Source organism: Leptinotarsa decemlineata, unplaced genomic scaffold, assembly GCF_025532065.1.
Source record: "Leptinotarsa decemlineata unplaced genomic scaffold, Ldec_3_MD MMD2_tig00026299_RagTag_RagTag, whole genome shotgun sequence".
Lineage (NCBI taxonomy): Eukaryota > Metazoa > Arthropoda > Insecta > Coleoptera > Chrysomelidae > Leptinotarsa > Leptinotarsa decemlineata.
The window spans coordinates 4,133,970-4,158,243 of NW_027412676.1; the positions used below are offsets into that span (position 1 = coordinate 4,133,970).

At 33.7% G+C, this 24,274-nt stretch overlaps 1 protein-coding gene across 1 annotated transcript in view; it reads right to left on the reverse strand.

Moving 5' to 3' along the window:
- LOC111505776 (F-box/LRR-repeat protein 2) overlaps nucleotides 1-12,202 on the reverse strand; it is a 46,318-nt gene extending 34,116 nt beyond the window's left edge. The window contains exons 1-2 of the mRNA XM_074180721.1: nucleotides 12,023-12,202; nucleotides 8,270-8,425 (exon numbers count right to left, since the gene is read on the reverse strand). Of these exons, the coding sequence (XP_074036822.1) occupies nucleotides 8,270-8,425; nucleotides 12,023-12,052 (186 nt within the window). The 5' untranslated portion in view covers nucleotides 12,053-12,202. The remainder of the gene's footprint in view (nucleotides 1-8,269; nucleotides 8,426-12,022) is intronic.
- Between the last annotated feature and the right edge of the window lie 12,072 nt (nucleotides 12,203-24,274).

Sequence of the window (24,274 nt, forward strand, 5' to 3'; positions counted from 1 at the left end):
TCTTATTATTCTTGTCCAAAAAACCTTACTTAGATGTTTTTAGGTTTCGGACAGTCCCTTGCTAGAACCTTGCTTTTGTGTTGGCTTTACGATAGGTACTAATCTGAATCGTTTTTGAATTCTGACCGTGAAAATCTCCTCGGTTTTATTTACTCCTGCTCACTAGACAACCCACCATCCCAGCAATATTCTGATAAAATAACGAACCTACAAGGCGGCTCTACTGATTCTTCTGAATTCAGAAATTTAAATCGTTACTTCACCATGATCAAAGCAAATTTACATTCGAATTTATCAATTTTCTTCTAGAACTAATAATCTTGGTTGCATAGTTGAAAAATAAGGAACATTTTTGCAAAAAATCTGAAATGATGTGAACAGGATAATAAAAGAAGAATATAACCATCATCGGTACGAGAATAAGTTAAGGAAACAGATCCACAAGGTTGCCTAATATATAAGAAAGGCTTGGAAGTTTTGAAAGGACTCATTATTTCTGGATTTTATACTGGATTTTGTTGTTATCACTTGTTCGAACCTATCGATGGTTTGTTCGGAATAAAAACATAATTGCGATTTATCTATTTGTGGTTTGTCCGGGAGAAAATCAAAATATATTTCTTAGAAAGACCGTTACGATAAGAGATAAATCATTGTGAAAACTATGGGAAATATGACTCCAGTTATGATAAAAACGCGAGAATATGAAGAATTCAAACTGCTACACAAGAAGTTCAAATGTCAAGATATGAAATACTAATCTGGTGTAAAATCACACATATCAGCAATTTGAATGGACTTACAACATTGTTTAGTTTCCAAGATACTTTGAAACTGCAGATGTACTAAGTTATTTATGAAAGGAAATAAAATAGTTTCATTGCGCATTTACCTCTCCCGAATATTTCGAAAGTTAAGGAAAAATTATTCCGTTTATTGGGTGCTATAAAATAGTTTATTGCAGGCGGTCTTACGAAGAACTTACTAAGTAATCTGTTTGCATATATTTACCAGATTACTTATTTTTATACTGTGTTCATTTGTAGATTATCGATAATGCTAGCTTACTACAGTAAAATCAAATTAAATGAAGAACAAAATTCAAAACTGTAGATTTTGGAATATATCACTATATTTTTAACGAAATTGACATTAAGAAAATCCGAATACAATATTACATAAAAAATATTCTGAAAACTGCGTTTTGGAGATTACAGTTCAGAAAATTTAATGTTCACATATCCCCATTTGGCATTTTAGGTTTAATACTATACAGAGTCGATTCTCAATTAGGTATGTGTGTTCTTGTATATTTCGACTGATATGTCGTTAGAATAACGAAATGAAGATTCAGAATAAATTGATGAAAACAAACTATAAGCATTTATTAAAAAATGATCAATAATAAATTAAAAAGGATAAATTGGCACAAAAATTTAAAAAATATAATTACTGTTCTAAATAATCTTTGAATACCTTTAATAGGTTTAAGAACAATAAAATAGATTTGAAGGAATACACTATTTTAGAAAATATTCAAAGCGACCTTCTCTTACATCCACGCAGTTAATATAACTTTTAAATTTTTTACTCACATTTCATATATGAAGGAGTGAGACTGACTGATTTAGATGACTTGTTACAAAATTTTACTAATGTTGACCCACAATAATTAGGAGTTGCTCCACTTGGCAACGATTCTGTTAGTTCAGGATCGATATTTTTCAATGAATTTAAATACTTATTCTCCACAGATCAATTTATTTTCAATAAAAAAATATTCAAATAATATACGAGTGTGGTCTAAAACGTTTCCGACCTCAACGTAAAGATAGCATCACTCGTAAATAAAAGTTAGTGAATTTCGTTGTACATCTGTTGACAGTTACCAAAGTTTCAGCCATTTTGGCCATGTAATAGTCGTTTGAGTGAGTTGATGTGGGTGTTTTTATGAAAATGGACATAATCGAGTATCGAGTTGAAAGGCAATTAGCTTACGCAAATCTTAGATGAGTTGGTTTCCGTGTATAAGGACTCTGCGTCATCATTTGCTACAGTGGAATTTTGGGTTGCTGAATTACACGTGGTCATAAGAGCTTGGGAGACAATGAACGTTCGGAACGTCCTAAAACTGCAACTACCGACGAAAACACCTCCAAAGTTCACCAAATGGTGCTAGACGACCTCCAAAGTAAAGTCAGAGAGATAGCAGAGGTTATGAACATGTCAAAAGAACGTATTTGTCACATATTAAACAAATATTTAGGCATAAGAAAGTTGTCCGCGCGTTGGGTGCAGCATTTGTTCATGTTAGACCAAAAACGTGTTCGAATGAACATTTCCAACGCTCTGTTGGCGCAGTTTATGCGCAATAAATCCGAGTTTTGGCGCCGATTAATTTCTCTAGATGAAACTTGGACACACCATTATACGCCCAAAACAAAAATACATTCCAAACAGTGGACTGACTTCTTTTTGTTCCCTCATCTAAAAATTGCGCTCGGAGGACAGAGATTTTCGTCAAACGAAGAGGCAATCACCTTCGCGAACAATTATTTTGCAGAGAGTTACAGAGTTGAAAGGAGACTGTTGAAAAAAAGTCTGAAAAAACGTCTTTATCTTTGTTAGGTCGGAAACATTTTAGACCACCCTTGTATCAAACAATATAACTTCAAACACTGAACTTTTCGGGAATTTAGATTAAATAAATCTGCTAATAATTCTCTAGATATTGCTCTCTACAAGAAATTACCATCCAGTTGGAAGATTCTAGATATGATTTGCTTCAAAAAATTAAATAAAAAGATTTCTTTCAGAAAATGGAATCTATTCAATTCGTGAGTATATGGACACACCTGTCAGCGATACGCGTAGTTGTAGTAATACCTGAAATAGTTATGTTATTGATTCCATGTGGAGTTTAGATCCACAGGACCTTGCGAATGTACATCTTTTTGGACCTGCTACAAATATACATTGTATTTACGTAGTTAATAAAGTGTTAATAAAGTTATCTGTCTATCTATCTATCTATATGATTCGAGAAACCGTGACGACTCGTTCCATGGAAAATAAACTAAAAAACATTTTCACTTCCATCGAGCTGCACTACTATAATACTTGCTGTAATTGTTAAAAATGAAATCATTTATAGTAATAATTATTGTTATACAAGGATACTGAACCAAGGAGCATCACAGTACCCTTCTGCGGAGTAGCGAAAACATGTATAAAGACATCCATAAATTCATGGATGCTAGCCAAATCGATAGATTGGTGGAATAAGCTCCCAGGAATGAGGCAGGCGAAAAAGTTCATAAAGAAACCATTGCCCAGATTCATGGAAGACCTGCTAAACCACAACTTTAAGGTTGTAAGGGTAATGATGGGCCTAATAACAGGGCATAGCCGACTCTGTCAAGAAGAGGACGAAACCGCACTGCATCTGCTCTGTGAATGCGAAGCGATAGCAAGGCTGAGACACGCAAGCTGCGGGGAAGAGAAACCAGAGGCTGCCAGCTATATGAAGGTGTCAGTGTCGAAGCTATGGAGTCTCATCAAAGAGATCAAGATAGACAATGAGCTCTGACAACCAATGAGCACCAAAATAGATCTGAAAAGGTCGCAGTGAATCAGGCCATGGGCCAGCTCCCCGACAATCTAATCTAAGGGTACTGAATGTGAAGACTTCCAATTAATGTTATAATCAACGAAGCTTTCACGAATAGTGTTTATATTGATTTAAAAATTGAATAGAGGGCATTCCACATGTGTTCATATAGTATTTATTTAAAATGGTGGGATGGCTTTTCCAGAGGATTTATCCGCAATATTGAATTATGTGGCAATAATGAATTATGTGACAACAATGAAGTGTTACATGAATAATCTAATGTTGATGTTCAATAAAAAACTAGTGATAAATATTATGGCTGATGACATGCCTACTGGCTGGCTCTTCCTTCACAACTTCAATCTAAAAACGAAGCGATTTAGTAGTCTGGGTCAAAAAGGGGGGTTTGGTTTTCTGCAAATACCTCGGAAAATATTAAAGATATCCGAAATTCGAAAAAAGATCCTTAAAGAGGACAAAAGTCCCACCTCCCGGAAATCTATCACTAATATTTATAATTTTAATTTAGAGGCGAAAATAGCGCTAAAAGCGACCGATACGGACCTTTGAACAATAAAAAATATTTTAACCCATTTAATATCATTATTACGAAAAAAATTCAAATACCTTCTAGACACTTGAATAAACGAATATCAATGGAAAAAATACTTTTCCCGTGATCATTTTATTATATATACTTTAGTTAACTAATTTTTACAAGTTTCAAATTCACATACGTTGGAAAAATAAAAAAGTATTTTTCACTTTGTTATTATTAATCAAAGACTTTAAAAAGTGAAAAATTCAATTAAAGCAATGAATTTTTTTCAATATTCAAATTTATTCGTATTATTACCATTTGAAGTAACATAAATTATTTTTCATAATTTTTAGCTCTATTTGTTTAAAAAATTGTTGTAAAAAATGCATTGTTCATAAGATTTTTGAAATTTTTTGTGAGAATTTTTATCAGTGATTAATATTATGATTTTTAATAACAAAATCGTTTAAAATTTTTTTTTACTGTTTAAAAACGCATTTGTTGATAAACAATTTTTTTGGCTACTAAATATGAATATTAAGGAACGATTTTTTTTAATCATAATTTCTATTTCTCTTTGATATTCTGAAAAAAACTTTTTTTAATTCACATTTTCTATATTTATTTAATAAAAAAATTGTTTTGAACAAATTAATTTTTACGATATATTTTTTTAAATACTACCACAATAAAACATCCATGTGTCATTTTTTTGTTTAAAAATATTTTTAATCGAACACGAGACTTCTATCATTTTCGATGTTTATAAAAGAGTTTCAAAATGTTAAATCGTATGAACAATACAGCCCATATAAAGTCATAAATACGATTTTAGCTTTTAGTGTATTATAGAATTTATAGTACCAACCCTGACCACCAGAGAGCGATGGCAGTACGATGTTGGTATACCTAGTCTATGAAGCATTCGAATATAAAGAGCAATGCACCACAATCTTTACCGATCTTTCTAAAGCTTTTGACTGTGTAAGTCATACCAAGCTCATAGAAAAACTTCACAGGCATGGAATAAGAGGACTAGCCAACAAATTAATATGTTCTTACTTAGAAAGCAGATATCAAGCTGTGTACAGGGATAATAAATTCAGTGAGAAACTGTCTTCAAAAAGAGGAGTTCGTCAGGGGTCCACATTGGGACCTCTTCTATTTTTAATCTACATAAATTATTTACCTGATTTTATGACCAATGTATATGACAACTTACTACAATACTGTATGCAGATGATACAAACTTCACATATTCTAATAACAAAAATGAAAACCTTATTATTCCTACTAATATTATGTCAACGGCAAAAGAATGGTTTGATCTCAACGAATTGTATCTAAATCACTATAAAACTCAAACTTGTATATTTACAACTCATTATACATCTGTTGAAACTAAATGTGTCAAATTCCTTGGTGTATATTTGGATAATCACATGTCTTGGATACCTCAAATTGACTATTTGTGTAGCAAATTGTCAAAAACAGTATTTGCTAAACGCAGCATATCACATCTCACCAATAAAGATATTGCTATTATAGTTTACTATGCACTTGTTCATTCGGTCATGACATATGGAATATTAAGTTGGGGAAATGCAGCTGATACCCACTTGCAAAGAATATTTATGGTGCAAAAGGTAGAGCTGTGCGTTCAATTGTAAAAGCCAAATTTGATGACTCTTGCAAACCAATTTTTGAAAAGCTAGGTATTATGACTCTCTACTCCAGCATTGTGTACGAAAATCTTATATATATATATATATATATATATATATATATATATATATATATATATATATATATATATATATATATATATATATATATATATATATATATATATATATATATATATATATATATATATATATATTAGAAAACACATAGATAATTTTTCAAATTACAGAATGAACCACACATATAACACCAGGGGGAAAAATCATATTTTACAACCTCGCCATAGAATTAACAAAATCAAAATAGTAGGAATAAGCTATTTCAACCAGCTTCCAGACTATATACAAAACTTGTCATTGACTAGTTTCAGAAATAAAATTAAAGAAATCTTGAAGGATATGTGTTTATACAGTACAAATGATTATTATGACGGGATAAAGCATGTGTTCTCATAATTGGTAATATTTTATTTATTTTAATTATATTTAGTAAGTTTTTGTCTATGTGCATATAGTTGTATTAGTTAAACTAACATTTTAAGATATTTATTCTGACGCATGTAACTAACCATTGGTTTATAATCTGATGACATTCATTTATGTAACTGACGACTGTAAGCACTTTTGTGTATCAATTGAGAATAAATCTATCTATTGTTTATGTCTATACTATGCGAAATCAATCCGAACAGCTAAATAAAAGGCTAATGTACCGGGTCTGATGAATTTACTATAATATATAACCTCCTACATAAAATAATGATTAGACTATTTAGTTTTCATCCCATTCGAATTGACTTCAAACATTCACTGATATTCTCGATCTGACAACAGATTACTCTAGTTTCCCAACATAGGGAACTTTTGTCCAAATTTAACCGACCGTTTAGGTCTTACCGTTTCCGAAATAGCAATAGTGGGATCAGCTAAAAAACGGCCGTATAGGTATAGATTTAAAGAAATCAAATGAATATCAAAGTACTCCCTCGTTAAAACTCTCGCGTACTTGTACAAGTACTTTAACAAATACAAGGCGTATCAACGATAAGTGGGTGGTTGATAGCTATTTTCCTATTAGATAAACAAAAAAATGTTTCGGGAAAAAGTTATGGAAATTAATGAAAGCTATGTTTTAATGATCATTACTAATATACAGGATGTTCAATAAATATGTGACCGACCAAATTTATGTTTTTTCAAACATATATCTCCCTATTTTTCCACTCGATTGAATTTATTGGACATCAGAGTGTTTCTCAAAAATATAGCATTGTTTGGGTTCATACCGGGTGGTTCAGAAATTATAGTGAAATATATGTTAAACAATGGGTTGATTTCAACACCAAATATCTCCTACTCAACCAGATTTCTTTGTGAATAGTGTTTTTTCATTTAGTCTTCATAATTTTACCAAACGGCGCTTTTTCTATACAGGGGTGAATAAAACTTCCTCATTTCCATCGGGAATGTATCTACTTCTTGAGGAAAGTATGAAAAAGTCATTAAATATAAGCAATAACGTTTTTTTTCAGTGCTGGGCAAAACAAGTAACAAAATGAAAACAAATAATCTCAAAAATGAAAAATTCACAATAGATGCTTGAACTATGAATAAATGTAGTCTATAAGCAATTTCCCTTCAAACTTCAATTGAAGTTAATCTTGTAATATACCGAAAAACTTCTCTAATCCTATTCTTCATCTCTTCTGATATCGTTGGTTTCTCTCGATATACCTCTCCTTATAGATTGCCCCATAGATCGAAATCTACGGGCGTGAGGTCTGGGGGTCATGCTGGCCAGTGAATCGGTCCATTTCTTCCAATTCATTTGTTGCTTCGCTACCTGTTCAAAAGCCTCCGTACTCAATTTTGGTTGTGAGGAGGCGAACCATAATGTTGTTAATATACCTTATGCCTTGTGTCAATCGGTACATCCTCCAACAAATTTTATAAATAATTTCTCCATTCGAAGGCCCAACAAAGATATATGGTCCTATATATGACATGATACTCAATTATGTGCCCCAAACATTTATCGAACATCTGTGTTGGTTATCGACTCTCATCCAATAGAGGTTCTCCGTTGAGTAGTAGTGCATATTATGTCTATTTACCATGCCTTTACTTTTGAATATTGATTCGTCAAAAAACAAAACATATTTCAAAACATTCGGTTCTTCGCTAGTTGAATTCAATAAATTTTCGCAATACCGAACTCTGGTATCATAATCCGTTTCATAGAGTTTTTGATGTTATTGCAATTTTATTTACTAGTTGCATTTTCTTATGTTTGACAAATATCTCTGGTCGTATAGACTTCGAGTTAGTCTATACGACGAGTTATAGACTTCACCAATTCAAATATCCGATTCAACAACAACGAAAATTCGCTTTTAAATAAAAGCTAAAAATAATCATGCATATACAAACCTGTTGTTTTACTGTTTCTACGCCAACAGTGCAAGGGCTAGAACTAATCCTATTCGATTTTCTGGCGTTTTTTTTATTCTGCCACCAATGCCGAGCGTCTGAACTGTCTCCATCTAGTTCTCTACCATCTTCTGTATTTCCCGATGTGCCAAGTGACTAACGAAAAAAAAAAAAATAACAAAACCAAAATAAAATCTTTCAACAAGCTGAACACAAAAAAATAATACATTCAATAAACAATATATTATGACAGTAAAATAATATTTTGAAAAATTATTGATGATTGTTTTACATTTTGTATCGAGAACATGCCGAATACGCTGGATGTAATGAACGTATTGGTCCAGTCATCTTAGTCAAAATTGGGTAAGTTTCCCGAAATTTGAAATACCCAGTTATACACTCGTTCAAACTTGTACTTTGACATCACAACATTTGTTTCAAAGCCTACATACGGTAGGGTGTACGCGACTATTAAAATCTGAGGTGAAAGATCTTAAAAATCGATTTTTTGCATATTTTTTGCAAATATCTCGTTCCCTATGAGTGTTTTCGTTATTTGTATTCATTATCAATATTGTAGAGGATTAAATTCCTTACAAGGGCGGAAAGCGTGCGGTTAGAGCATCATTTAAGGTCAACCGGTAGTCCCGGTAGTCCTGGAACCTATTACAATTTCATCACCTACTCCATTGGAATTGGTCAACACAATATTCTGCAACTGCAAGAGTGGTTGAGGTTCGCGATGTGGATGCAGGAAATCGGGGTTGCAGTACTCTTAACTTGTGGCCAGTGTAATGGGTAAACTTGTCTCAATGCTTTACCGTATCAGATTGACGTCAATGAAGACAGAACATTTGACCAAGAAATCATAGGAAGACCTGGAGACAAATTTCGTTGAGGACTTTGAAATACTAAGAAGACGACGATGAAGAAGATTTTTATTAAATGTTTCCAATTACCGCAATCATAAATGTTTGGACTATATTTTTATGAAAACATCAATTGAGAATTTCTTTAAATTACATTAGAATTGAAATATAAGTATTTTCTCTAACAATGCTATAACTACACTGGCAGGTAAGTGTTATTAAACAAATTTATTCCTAATTAAACATAGAAATAATTATCAAATATAAGGTAATAGTTAATAATAAATGAAAAATATTAATAATTATGTTTTTTCAATAATTAATAAACTTTATATGGTGTTTTTGACCGGAACTACCGGTTGACCTTAAATGATGCTCTATAGCCGCGCGCTCTCCGTCCTCTATCTCGAAAACGATTCAACATATAAAAAACATTTTGGAACAAAAGTTGTAGGGAATTTGAACCTCTACAATATTGATAATGAACACAAATTGCGAAAAACCCATAGGAAACGAGATATTTGCAAAAAATGTGCAAAAAATCGATTTTTGTGACCTTTTACCTTAGATTTTGATAGTTGCGTACACCCTACCATATGTAGATTTTGAGATAACTTTTCGGATTTCAAAATACATGTAGTATGAGTTTATAGCTGGGTATCTCAAATTCCGAGGTGAACTTACTAAGATGACTGGACTATATTTTTTAGTTAAAACTTGGTTACAACTTGGTTTGCATCTTCATATTATACGAGTTATCATTTAGGAAACTTCAATAATAGTTTCTTTCAATGTGACTGATTATACAGTCAATCTTCACATACTCGATTGGTAAATAGAGAGAAACAAATAAAACAAAACAAATAAAGCGGAAAAAATATAGGACCTAAATGTTTTGGCGTTTAAATGAAAATAGGAAATGAAATACCTATAAGTCTATGTACCCGTGTAATCTCAAGACGACGGCGGCAGAACTAAAACAGGTATCACACCTTGCGTTTTCATCGGCGCGCTAAAATCGCTTCGGTATGAAGCGCTGGTGGCAAGATCGCTGTTACACCGGAGTGCAACACAAGCATTTTAATGTAAGGAGGCGAACTGTTGAAAGTGTTATATCGCACTGGTAATATGTTCAACACGGATATTCAATAGTTGCATTCAGAAGAATCCTGTACTTTAGGAAAGAGGTACAAAACAATCGAAAAAACGCATGAAAAATTGAATTGAAAATGAAAAGGTGCGTATTTGAATACCATGTTTCTCAAAAGTAGCTAATATAATTTCTTGTATTTTAACCTATAAAAATATTCGCAGCAGGCCTTGGTTTTTGTAGGAAGAAAATTATATTTGGTTCCAAAGTACACTTTTTTGAACTCTTGGTACAATTCAAAATGAAGTTCTTTGAAATGGGAGACAAGATGCAAATTTTAGGTCGGTGTCCCGCTTTAAAATGGGCCACAGTGTATATAAACTCCTCATTTAGTTTATATTTACACAGAAAAATAAAAATATTTGCTGATGATCTATAATATACAGTACGATCATATGGGATTTTTTTATTAATAACTCTATTCAAAATTTCATTTTACGTCAATTTTTGTTTCGATTGGGATGAAAAATAACCAAAAAAATATATTCAGGTGATTTGCGTCATCTATAAATTTTTTATATTTTTACAAAAAAAAAACAAAAGAAGGGTAATTTTTCAAAATATCGAAAAACATTATTTTTCTATTTCTTCTCATTCTTTTATATGTATTTTTTTTTAGCTAACTCATCCGAATATTGCGGTCCTGATATTTATGGATTTTCAATATTTCATTCATATTTTATTAAATTTTTCCATCCTTTCAAACGAACTGTTGAACTCTTTTACGATGTCGAATCAACCTCCACCTGATAGTTATAGAAGGTCGATTTTTAAAGATACTATTTTTCTAAATATTTTCACCCTGTTTCCACCTCTTCACACGGCCTGGAGAAGTCAGATGGGATATTTACGATATTGAATGAACATTAATAATCTCAATCAAGTTTGTGTGAAAATGAGATTTTTAATAACTTCTTCAATTTTTCCAAATCATTTTCTCCCCTCAAAAAGTCAAATTCTCCCATCAGAAAGTCAAAGGTTTGAAAAGCCGAATTTTCCATGAATGAAAAATATAAGGCGTTCTAGCAAAACAGAGCATTGATCATTGATCAGTCCATTCCACCTTTCCAGTTATTTATAGAAAATAAGTGCTTCGATGTGTCAACAAAATTCCTAGAGATTCACCAATGAATGTGATTGAGTCTAGTACAATTTATATAAAATATTTATTTTCAGAATCCGCTGTTTGAACACCTAAGTAACAAAGTGGCATTGAAAAAGTTCTCAAAAGATTTAATGAAACTAACTATCATGCAGAATCTTGACAGAATGCAAATAAACATTTCGTTTTATTGAAGAATCAGAACTGGACAAAACAGAATAATTGCGGTTCAAAGTCAATTGCGACGTTCATTCATAATTTTCATAACAAACAGTAAGCACAAGAAAGTGAATAATCAAACAAAATCGAATTTAAATTTATACAAAATTAAAGACGTACTATATGTCAATAAACGGCGGACATATTCTGTACGATTAGTAGATATTCAGGAACAAAGAAATTTGATAATTAATGCCAACAAAGTATAATATCGTTGGTTTTAAATAAACTCTAGGACCAAACAGGAGTTTACAAAGATTCTGAAAGCAAAACAATGCACAATCCTATAAAATCAAGTTGACGTTTCATCGACTGCAATCAGCTGTTTTACTTCAAACGCTGGTACGTCAAGAAACCAACCAAAGTAACAAATACTCATATGCAATAGTATTTCTAAACAAATGACTCACCTCAAATTTGTTTCTGCCTGCATAAATCATGTTATTGCAGGCGGAAAATATTTGATAATTTTTGTATTTCTTTCTAACACTCCACACAAACACTACTGAGGCTAACAAATGAATGACGATGACAGCGACAGCAATATTGTTTAGTGCATTGTCCTTAGATCGAGTCGAGTCGAACGAATAGCAGACACGGGATATATTCGCGGGAACTTCATTGGTTGCTCTGTGTTCAAAACAAAAACAACCCCGCCGGATAGTCTGATCGGATGCTGAGTTGTCACGTTGTGCTGATATTACTATAAAGCAACTACAGTACTTATATTATTTTTTTTTTATTGTTTGAAGACTTTTTCGTCCTAAAGAAGCCAATTTTAAGAAAACCAGGTTTGTGGTACCCAAAAAATTTTAAAAAGGCACTTAGCTTCTTTGAGACGGAGAGGTTTCGTTAGTGAGATTTTTTAACTTTTCATTATTTTATAGATCCATGAAAATGTCGGCATCAGGTAGATATATTTTTCAAAATATAGGACGCTCTAGAAAAAGATAATTTGATTTTATATGAACGGGTCGATACGTCTATAGATTGTCACTATATTTTGACCAGAAGGATTTGAAAAACACTGCTGATAGGACTTAGGTAGTCCTTAAATTTTCGGTTGACGTCGCATCTACTATAATTTTGTAGGTGTATTTGCAGAGGTATGTTCGTCTGCTATAAAAGAAAATAATATTGAAAATCGGAAAAAAGCGTGATTGAGTAATTGAGCAATAAGAGGCATTAGATGTATGTCTCAGAAAATCGACAAAAAACTCGTGATAGATAACTCATAAAATTTTCTCAGCGAATATTTTCCTAGAGAATAAATATTTTGAAAAAATTCTCAAAATATTCATCTTTTCCAACTACTTACACCGTAGATTCTGGTGAACGCCTGCCGGAAAATAACTACTTCCCCGGCTAATACCACGCTGGAAATTGACTAATATCCGACAAACATTTATGCAAAATACCTCAGAGAGGTTACTCTTGCTTGCACATGTTTCTCGTTCATTCAGCAGCAGGACAATGATGAAATTATTCGAGTACATCACCTACAACCGGTTTCGAGGTATTAACCCTCATCAGTGAATGAAAGATCCGACCCAAACAGCAAATTGTCTGGGACTCGATTAATTTCAACGCGGCTCAACTGCATGTACCAAACCTTCGTCTAAGAGAAATATTGTTAACTAATAACAACTCCAGCTTATCTAGCTTTCTATATTTTCATTGAATAGGGTCTTTCATCAAGAGCTTCCTATTTTTGATTTTAAATAAAACAAAGCATGTGTGAGATATCATCGAAATTTTTTTATGCGTTCGAAATATCTATTAATGACATTATGTGTGGAGTTTATCATCATTCAAATGTTCGCCACGGCTTCTCTGGATGTAGCACATTCGATACGTCCAATTTTCCATGACTCTGGCGCATAAATCAGGCTGAATTTGACCGATGGCATTGGCTTTGAAGACCGCTGTGGTTTGTGGCTTATTCGCGTACACCTGCGACTTAAGAAAACCCCACAAGAAAAATTCAAACGAAGTCAAATCCCGCGATCTCGGTATACCATATGGGTATATGGTTATGACATGGAAACCAAAGTCCAATTGTGCCAATGGAAGAGCTCAGGAGAACTAAGACCAAAAATCAAGATAATACTATTATCTTGAAGTCATATGTGCTGATTACGAGAAGCAATACGAAGAAAATGTCCGGTATTGTGGAAAAACAATTCATGGCTTTTGCATCACGATAATGCACCTGTTCATTCGTCATTGCTTGTTTGTAATTTTTTGGCCGAAACCGACACCGTAATCATGGCTCAGCCAGCGTATTCAGCAGATTTAACCCCCTGCCACTTTTTCCTGTTCCCAAGGTTGAAATGACCCATGAAAGGACGACGTTTTGCAACGATTTACTATATAAAAATCGAAATAGCTGAGAGAGGACATACCAAAAAAAAATTAAATTGATGAATAACTATTTTTTTAGAAAAATGAAAATTCACCTAATTTTTTGAACAGACAGCGTATATCTCATTTTGTCTGCGTGTCGTGACTTGACCTGCATAGATGTTTTCTCATGGAAAGCATCGTTCGTCAGGTCTAGTGGTATAGTGTGGCAGGTGAACTTTGGATGGGCAGTTGATTAGGGTGGTGGAAAAACAGTTGAGACAGTCTGCCGCTTATCGCTTATCACTCATTTATCATTTATCTATACACCGCCCCCTCCTTACTTCTACAACATATTCAACCGATCAGACTAGACCTTACGTACTGTTCTTTACTAATTTGGAAATATGTAATGGCCAGATATTATTTCAGAGGGTCGCAAATCACGAACTTGGTCCATATCATTTAGTTAATATAGTTATGATGTACTGTTTGGAACCTTTGGTGTAGTAATGAATATTATTGGAGTTTTTTCCCAACACCAAATCGTTATTTTTACACCTCGACACGTGTTTCGATCACCAAGTGATCATCTTCAAGAGGAAGATAAAACTAGAAACTATTCAAAACTAAAGCTATTTATGTTATTCAGGTACATCATACAGGTAAGTAATCAGTAATACCACCCATACAAGTGTACCACCCTAAATTAATTTTACAATTGGCCTTTCTAATATTTTACAATATGTCCTTATGTATGTTTAAATGTTACAGCTATAAATAGAACAATTTTCAGCTATATAAAATTAGTTTCACAATATTGCCTATCTAAATATATTTATAATGTGTCTTTTTGTAGTAACCAGTAAACCCAACAATATTATTTCAACAATCTATATAGTATGCTATTTGGTATTGGTCCGTTATCGTTATTCATAATATTATTATGTTTACTTATTTCTACACTCTCATAGGCATCTAGTTGCCTGTTGTTGTTAACTTGTCTAACTAATCTTAAAGAACTGAAGTCTATGGAATGGTTTTGTTGCAAAATATGATGGGCGACTGCTGATTTTTCAGGTCTTCCAAATTTAAGTGTGCTATGTGTTCCTTATATCTCACTTCAATAGATCTTTTTGTCTGTCCATAATATTTTGCATCGCAGTCCTTACATTCGATTTCGTAAATTCCAGACTTTTCCGAATTCTTGACTTTGTCTTTTGGACTTCCCAAAAGGCTCTGCAGTGTATGACTTGTTTTAAAAACCACCTTCATACCTAGTTCCTTGAAAATCTTTCCAAAGTTCTTCGTATATTGGTGGTATGGAACTGAGATGTATTTATCTTGGTTTTCGTCCTTTCTGAAAGTCGAGATTTCGTTCATTCTTAACCTAAACTTCTTTTTCCTAATTATGTCATCTACAATACCCCTCGGGAAACCGTTAGTGGCTGCTATTTCCTGTATTGTACGTTTTTCTTTTGTGAAGCTATCATGTGTTAGAGGGTAAGTCAAAAGACGATGCACCAAAAAATTCAACCCAGCACGTTTGTGCTGTCCACAGTGATGTGAACTGTCAGGAATATCCTCTTGAAGATGATCACTTGGTGATCGAAACACGTGTCGAGGTGTAAAAATAACGATTTGGTGTTGGGAAAAAACTCCAGTAATATTAGTTAATATATTTAATCATCACAAATTCATGCTGATATATCATCTGATCCTCGTAAGTTCTTTAACTCAGATAATGTGAAAATGTTAAAAACAAATAAAATTAATAGTTCTTTGTTATTTCATATTCATCGAAATGATTCAGGTTTAATCAATTTATCACAAAAAACTTTGATGAAATTATCTAACCTGTAAAACGATACGGCAACATCGCTTCGACTAGACGCCGCGCCGTGGAGGTTAATGAACACAAAGCTGCAACGTCCTAACACCAGCTATAACAAAGATTAAAAAGAACAACTTGGGGAGGAAACAGTCTCGTGCAAGTCGTGTGTCAAACACAGGTCAAAAAGCGATATATACATGGGGGAGGGCTACTCAGGTTTGACGGCCCCGATATGACCTCGGTCGTCCTTCCTCGACCAACAAGGACTTTGAAGCAGGTACTGAAGGTAACTGACACTTTCCGAATGGACAATAAAGGACGATGGACGTTAATGTGAGAACATTTCAAGGAATAAACATACTAAAATTTCCGTTTCAGTACCGGACTGGCTCGAATCGATTTATTATATTGAAAACATGATTAAAACGAAAAAGTATATTTCCGTCAGCATCAGCAACCTATTCATATATGTTTAATTTTGAAAGATTATATAATATTGCAATCCCAGTCGTTCCAGTTGACACATTTTATGTATATTGAGTATGGGTATAAAACAACATACACTTCATACATAACTGTTCAAATTCGAGGCCATGCATTAGGATTTCGTAACGTAAGAGATGGAGATTATAGATTGCGTTGGGACAAAGTTGATTAGTTTCGGGTTTTATTGAGTGATAGGTACTGAAAAATATTGTCTAGGTTTTTTGTTTTCGAAGATAAACCTACGGAAAAAACCTAAAATTTCGAAATTCTTTTTTAATTTCAGAAATATTGAAAAATGATTTTTTTTGGTATTCTCGAGATGTATGCTGATTTGATTTTCATCAAAAAAAATTTTGCTTATTGAGAAGAAGATTATGGTGTAGGTACTAATATCATGTGGACGTCCATGGAGAAATATCTTATGGATGTCAAGACGGATATCTCATGGACGTGCATGACGGATATCTTATGGAGTTCCATTTTGGATATAAATTGGACATATAATGGATATACATCGTATGACCATAGGATATCCGATATTGTTTGGGTTTATTACGGCTCTAATAATCTCTCGAATGGAAGCATTTCTTACTATCTTTTTGCACCATAAGTGTCTTTGGCGGCGATTAATCGAGTGCCAAAAAAAACTAAAATACTAGCAATTACATGTTTACATTCCGAATTTTTCAAGTATTACACTTTTTTGCTTGAATATATTTCGTTTTTATGAAATGTATTACAAGATTATTATTGGCGGCGAAAGTTTGTCTGATTTTTTCAAAATAAAAATTGAGTTTTCATAATGAACTTATTTCAGTTTTCACGATTTTTCTACAAAATTTTCTACAGTTACTCATTTGTCCTGTTTTTTTACGTGCCTGTTCTATTTTTTTTAGATATATTGCTATCATGTGCAGACTTTTGTTTCAACCTCGTTTACTATAAGCATCATTTTCTGGTTTAAAGTCATACTTGGTTGTTTGAAATTGTGAGTAAATCGATCATGAAAAAGTTCGAAATGAAATGTTGATTTATGTTTACTTGAGTTGTTTAAGCTTCCAATAAAACAGTTATTCATGATAATTTTTTTTCTTGGATTTTTTATGAGAATATGGCACCATATGTAACTGATAAATTGATTTATTTTCAAGAAAAACTCTAACATACGCCAAAATACGTTTGGTGATATCAAAAATTACCCACTCCTTCCAACCTTTTTACTTGCCAGTCATCCCCCCAACTTTTTAAAATAAACTATGACTTTCTGTTTTGAAGGGTACTCAATTGTGTTTTCAGCATATATATTTCTTTAAAATTTCGTTCATGAGTCGTAGAAAAAAATTAAAATCATCCTGATGTTAAATGGCATCACATGTATCATTGAATTTGCTGTATAATCAGTGTACCTTCAATTTGTTCAATAATGAAGCATCTTAATATGACTTAATATGAATTTCCTCATTTCCAATCTGTCAAATCTTCGATACGAAGACTTGAGAGATTGTCTCTGGTCTGGATTGCTGGCCATACTGGCCTGGAAGGCAACGAGGCTGCTGATTCCCTTGTAAAGGAAGGTGCTGCAAGCATCTTCATCGGACCAGAACCTGTCATTTTCATCGTTTTAGGCTTTGCCAAATAAAGGTTGAATACCCGGATAGCAAAAAGATTTATGGACTTCTGACAGAATCTTCCAGGATTGGCTCACTTCAAGGCGTTTATTCACCCTTCGGAGCTTGATACCAAACAGTTGTTGGGCTTCAGTAGGGGTGAACTATGATCTTTAACAGGCCTTCTTACAAGTCTTTGTTATTTGAATCATCACATGTAGAGATTCAGACTCTCGGAAGACAGTGTGTGTCGGCAGAGCCGTACTCTTACCATCTGACCTGAAAGACTACTCACCATATAAACTAATCGGCTTCGTTAAAAAGTTGGGTTCATTTGGTCGAGTGTGAATAGGTGTAAGCCACAATAAACCCTTGCGAGTTGCGGTGAAGAGTCGAATAGACCCACTCACTTTGGACCTAACCTAACCAAACTTATAATTTCAGACCAAATGTTCAAATTGAAAGAGGTGTTTTTTTCTGGAGAATAGTAAAGGCATTGCTGAAATTTATTGATATACTTACCACAGTTAGTTCGAATGCCGTGGATTTTTGGAATTTCTTCCTGACGTTTTGCTGGCGCGAGTGGCTATCTTCACCAGAGGTTCATACATTCTGGATTACTATCCGATGACTGAATATTACGGTTTCGTAACGCGTATTTATGCTGTGTCAGGTAGTTTGTAATGCTAATACCTGTACCTGGATAAGGTAATTTGTCAGTAACATTCATTGACCCTTTTCTCCCTGCCGTCATGCGTTACGAAACCATAATATTCAGTCATCGGATATTAACCCCGGATGTATAAACATCTGATGAAACTCCAAAAATCCACAGCCTTCAAACCCGAAAAATAGTGACACTGATAACCTCGGCCGTGAAAGCCTTAACCATTTTTTGATACTTCCTTCATTACTTGGATTTCATGTAACCCAAAAAAAGTTGTCAAGTAGTGTGATCTCGAGACAACGAAGTGGCTACTCTAGTGCATCTCGTCTTCCAATCAATCTGTTGGGGCAGTGACGGCGCAAGACCTAAATTTAATGTGGGCAAGATACATTTCGCGAGGCCTTCTGATGGTGCAAGAAGGAGGATCCATAAAATAAAAAAAACCATTTGAAATTAAACATTCATTTATTCACTAAGAAACACTTGTATGTTGTACATTAAACAACAAAATTGAAAATAAAGAAATTCCGACTCATTTTTTTTTTTGACATTAAACAACAAAATTGAAAATAAAGAAATTCCGACTTACAAATAATAAAAAAAACATCACGTCTAGGTCGTCGTATTAAAACCTCAGTGGAAGTCACTGATACTGCGGCTATTTATTCATTTTACTTTTATTAAAAAAACAAAAATTTTCTTTCTCTCTTTGCTGAACCAGATTGCCATTTTCTCCGTTTATCTTTATCTCTTTTGGTGCCTAAGCCTGACATGATTGATAAATTATAAAGAATGCACCAATATTATTTCCGTAACCTGTAAAAAATAATGTTGATTATACAGTGTAGTCAATTATTGGTCAACCCAAGGAGAAAAACGTAACAATAATAACATTTGTAGGTTTCTTTCCTTAAATATAATTAACTTATAAGAAGTATACTAATTCATTTGAATAAAAATGGATGAATATAATACATAATAATATTACTTTATATATTACCTACATCAGTATTTCACTAACGTAGTATATGTTTGAGTCTACAGAGGAGATGGATGTTGAGTTTACGACTCCAACTGACCTTCCTGTAAATTTAGTTCATGAGCGAGAGCTTCTCAACTCCTCAACTCCTGATCAAATAACTGAACTTAAAAAAAAAGGTTTGGTGGTGCAACCAGGAAACGACTGAGTAGTCTCCTCAAGAGCGGGGTACCTTATAAAACCGCCTTGCACCAAATTCTTGAGCGGCGTAAGCAGCATCTGTCTCAGGTGATGATTCACCAAAACCAGAGGCGAAAAAGCCCTGCACGGCTGAATCTAAGGTGCACCTGACGTGCAAAAACCCTCATAAGGGAAGGTTGTCGCGGGTATCAAGGTAGGAATCTTGCAACTTGACTATCCGACTACCTCATTTACGATGAAACAGCAGAGCATATACTTTGTGCCTGCCCCGCTGGGGACCGAATCAGGTTTTTAGAATTCGGCAGAGCCGTACTCTTACCATCTGATCTGAAAGACCACTCACCATACAAACAAATCGGCTTCGTTAAGAAGCTTGGTTTATTTGGCCGAGTGTGAATAGGTGTGAGCCACAATAAACCCTTGCGGGTTGCGGTGGAGGGTCGAATAGACCCACTCACTTTGGACCTAACATAAACTAACTTATATGTTTGATACAATATAATACGCATTATAAGAAAAAAGGTAGATTTTAGACCAACAAATCGAAGATATGAAACATATAATAGACATAATTTTTAATCATGTAATATTTGGAAAAGAAAACTATTAAAAATATGAATGTAAGTATAATAAATACCTACGTCTTACCTTATTCTTGATACATTTTATTATTTTGTCGCATTAAATTTCGTGACAGACCATTTTAAACAAATAGTAACAATATTTTTTTATCAACCCAAAACTTCAGATTTCTAACTTCCAAACTGATGAAATTCAATACAATTTTAGAACCCCTATTTTTCCTCCTTGAATCCCTTTCTTGATGCTTATTTACGCTATACAAAGAACCTACCTGCATATTTCAAGATTCTAGGGTCAATAGCTTCCGCTGTACCTACGTTAATGCAAGAGCGGACAACAGCTGGTAATCAATATTTTTACTTAAAAAATACAGTAACTAAAAAAATATGCCAACTGGATCAAGTAATGAATAGCTTCGAAAATCGAATTATCTTACCTATAAAGAAAGAAATTCGCAAAACTAACACAACCGTCAACGCGACGTCTGCACTCACGCGTTCTCGGCGATGACGCTTCATTGCTTAGATCGCCCGTCCACTCCGCGCATCGTCCCCATCGTCTTATAGTAGACGCGACGCGTAATGGTTTGTTGCATTGCTTCAAGTTAATCTTATATTTAATCTTATAGTAATAACTTTTAAACTTATTGTAAAGGACTAAGTTTATCTATATTAAATACTTAAAACGACAATTGTATTAATTTTTATAAGAATTTGACAGATATTCTAAAATGTGTATTGTAAAAAAAGTACCCAATTTAATTGTTTTTATGGCTGAGTATTTTGCATATAGTGGCTACCACATAAGAGGTAGATATATTCTATCGCCGGCTTTTATTTAGAACTATTTAAGATAAACGATCTTACGTGTATTATCTGCATGTAACTTCAAGGCTAGGGCCGCACTGCAGGAAGGTTGGTAGGATGGTGGATGGTAGGTAGCTGCCTGGCGAACATCCTGCTATTTATAAACGTGAGTAACAGAACGACGGCAGTCGCAGTTGCCCCTCACTACCATCTAACCTCCAGAAACCATCCGAAGGTACGCAAGGCGTCTATTCAACCCAGTCGTGTTTGATATTCCAGCCGGGTAGCCTAGCTAGGGAGGAAAACGTAATAAGTTCTGTGTACAAAAGAAGGGCAATTTGGGACCCAGCAGACTCATTGAGTAAAAATTCAAAAATTTTGACGACACTGCTGATATAGCTTCTCTGAAGTTCGTTGAAGTTCTTTGCAATTTGCATTCAGCCAACTTCAAAAGAAGGTCGAATGCCTCATCTGACATCCTTAAATACAAATAAAATTTGTCAGGGTGTTGTCGTAATTTTTTTGCAGACTCTGACGAATGTCCTGTTGACGCCTCAAATTGTAAGTATGCACCCACGCTTTTTTCATAACACTATTTGCCACTATAATTCTCGAATATGAACTTAGTAAAATTTTTTCGCAACTTTAGAGAGAGACATTATTATTACTTTTCCGCTTTCAGTTGGATACTGGCTTCATTTCACTGCGTCCAGGATGCATTGCACCTCCACCATCCACCTTTACCATCCACCCTCCAAGCGACCATCTAGCATCCTGCATCCTTTGTGAATTGTAGCCTATATGTTATTGTGATGTATAAGCTGTATTTATGTAAAGTTTCATCTGTATCCGTTCAGTCGTTTAGGCGTGAAAGAGCCACAAACATACATACATACATCCATATTCACAAACTTTCACATTTATATTAGTATAGATTGATAATCCTGGGATATTGAGTGTTGGGTATCCAGACGGTTTGACGTCAATCGAATCGAATTGACTGCCGTGTTGGTCTGTGGTTCAAGCCCCAGTCTTAACGATCGATTTTCACTTGCTATCGTCCAACCCGTGTTAGGAATCACACGTTAAAAGGTAAGACCTCGTTAATCCTTAGCTCGCACAAGTTTCGACTTCTGAGGGTTGTCGTTCATAGGGGCGCGACAGCTGGTTAACGATAAAACAGATTCTAAACATATCATTCAATGGGAAACGATGATTAACGTAGGCACCATTCTATCAGTATTCGACAAAAATCAGCATCAGAACTTTTCATTACGTTCCTGATAGTCATCCTCTTTTTGTTGTCAAAAATTGTATCAAGAATCTGAAATGTACTCATATAGTCCGGTAAAATTAGACTAAAAAATAAGAGTGAAGGTACATAAATTTACAACAAGCTGCAAATGCGTATAATTGTTCAAAACAAAGTTAAAAATAAGATTTTAAAATTCCGAATGATTGCGATGCCTGGAAAAAAATGTATTCGAGGTCAAAGGTCAAAAATTTCGAAAAAATTGGTTTTTCGCGATTTTCAGGAAAACGGTAAGTTTTATCAAAAAATAACCTCAGATACAAATTGTAGATCATAAAATTCTCTACAAAAAATGTATCACTACTTTTTTTTCTTAGAGTCACTGTTTCTGAGATATGACGAATCAAAAAGTTGAAATCGTCATCTCTGAAATTGTAATTCAAGTAAAAATATTTTTCTATTGGTATTATTGTTGATTTCACAAACCTCTCTTTTACACGTAGTACAACTTCATGTTTGTATATCCAAACCCTCTCGCGAAGAGTCAGGAGTCAATTGGTAATATTTTTCATAAAAAATGAGCCCATGTTGATCTCAAACTGTAAATTAATTTGTCTTTCCCAATTAAAAGCTTATAAGATGAAGTTCTGATAGAAGTTGTATATTCCAGAAATGACTAATGAAAGTTCCGCTAAGCTCTCAGTTTAAAAGGTTTGAAGTAACTGGAAAAAAAGTTAATTAATAGACAGGTTAGTATACAGACTCTAGTAAGAATAAGAGTAGCGGTAGATTCAAACTGTAATAAATGAAACTAAAAATAATTATGAATTTAAGATTTATTTCCGAGTGAAATATGAAATATGAATTAAATATAATAAATGAATATGATTTAATAAATGATTGAGATTATATCTCATTCTAATCAATGGTAATTAACTATGAAAAATTTACTATTCATTTCATGTTTAGAGAATACATATGAATATTAATTTATTTTTTGCGCTGTTAAATCCACTCTCCTCGAACCATGTATCCATTTCTTACATTAATATGAGGTTTTATAATGGTATAAAAAAAACATTTTCTTCCGGATATCGATTATCCGACGTACAATTCGCAAAACAGCAATGCTTTGTTGGCATTATACTAGCCCAAAATACTTTTTTTATATCAGATCTATATTTTTAAATATAGATAAGGCAGCTCTCAAGTTGTAGGACAATAATTATTTATGAAAACTGAGTTGGTATTGACTTGAATTTATTTATCTCAATTCAATGCACACAAAAAGTTACTGGGAGAATAAGAGTTGCAATAAATTGTTATTTTCGAAGACACTGAAGAAATTAACTTAGTTATGACATTTCACCGAGAGTTTTTATTTTGGTTAATTTTCCGAATAACATTCAAAATTTCTCAGAAACTTCGTATAAGCTTCAGATTAGGAAAGATAAATGCATGTATTCGTGATAAAACACCAGACAGCACTGTTTCGGTTTGCCATAGGTTTCATCAGTGGTGCTACGCTGAAGATTGTCGGACTCAACTGTCCTTAAAGGACAAGCATGAGTATAAGTAACCGTTGACATTGAAGACACCAACTTTGGGATTGACAGAAAACTCAAACTTTGCTTATCCAAGTTGAACAACGGTCCCATGAAGCGACGGTCTGTTTCAAAGTTAAGCTTCGACATCGTCGGCCCAAAGAAAAAAAGCTCTCTGTCTTTGCAGCTTTCACTGCATGGCAACTAGATGAAACTAGAGCACGAAAACGGTCGATGTTGAAGCTTGCCAAAACAACCGTGGAGACTTTTGTTTGTCTTCGACAAGCAATAATCGAATTTCCCATCCCATAGATGATGTTTTCGTAAGGGGAGTTACCGATGTTCACTTTTACTGAGATTC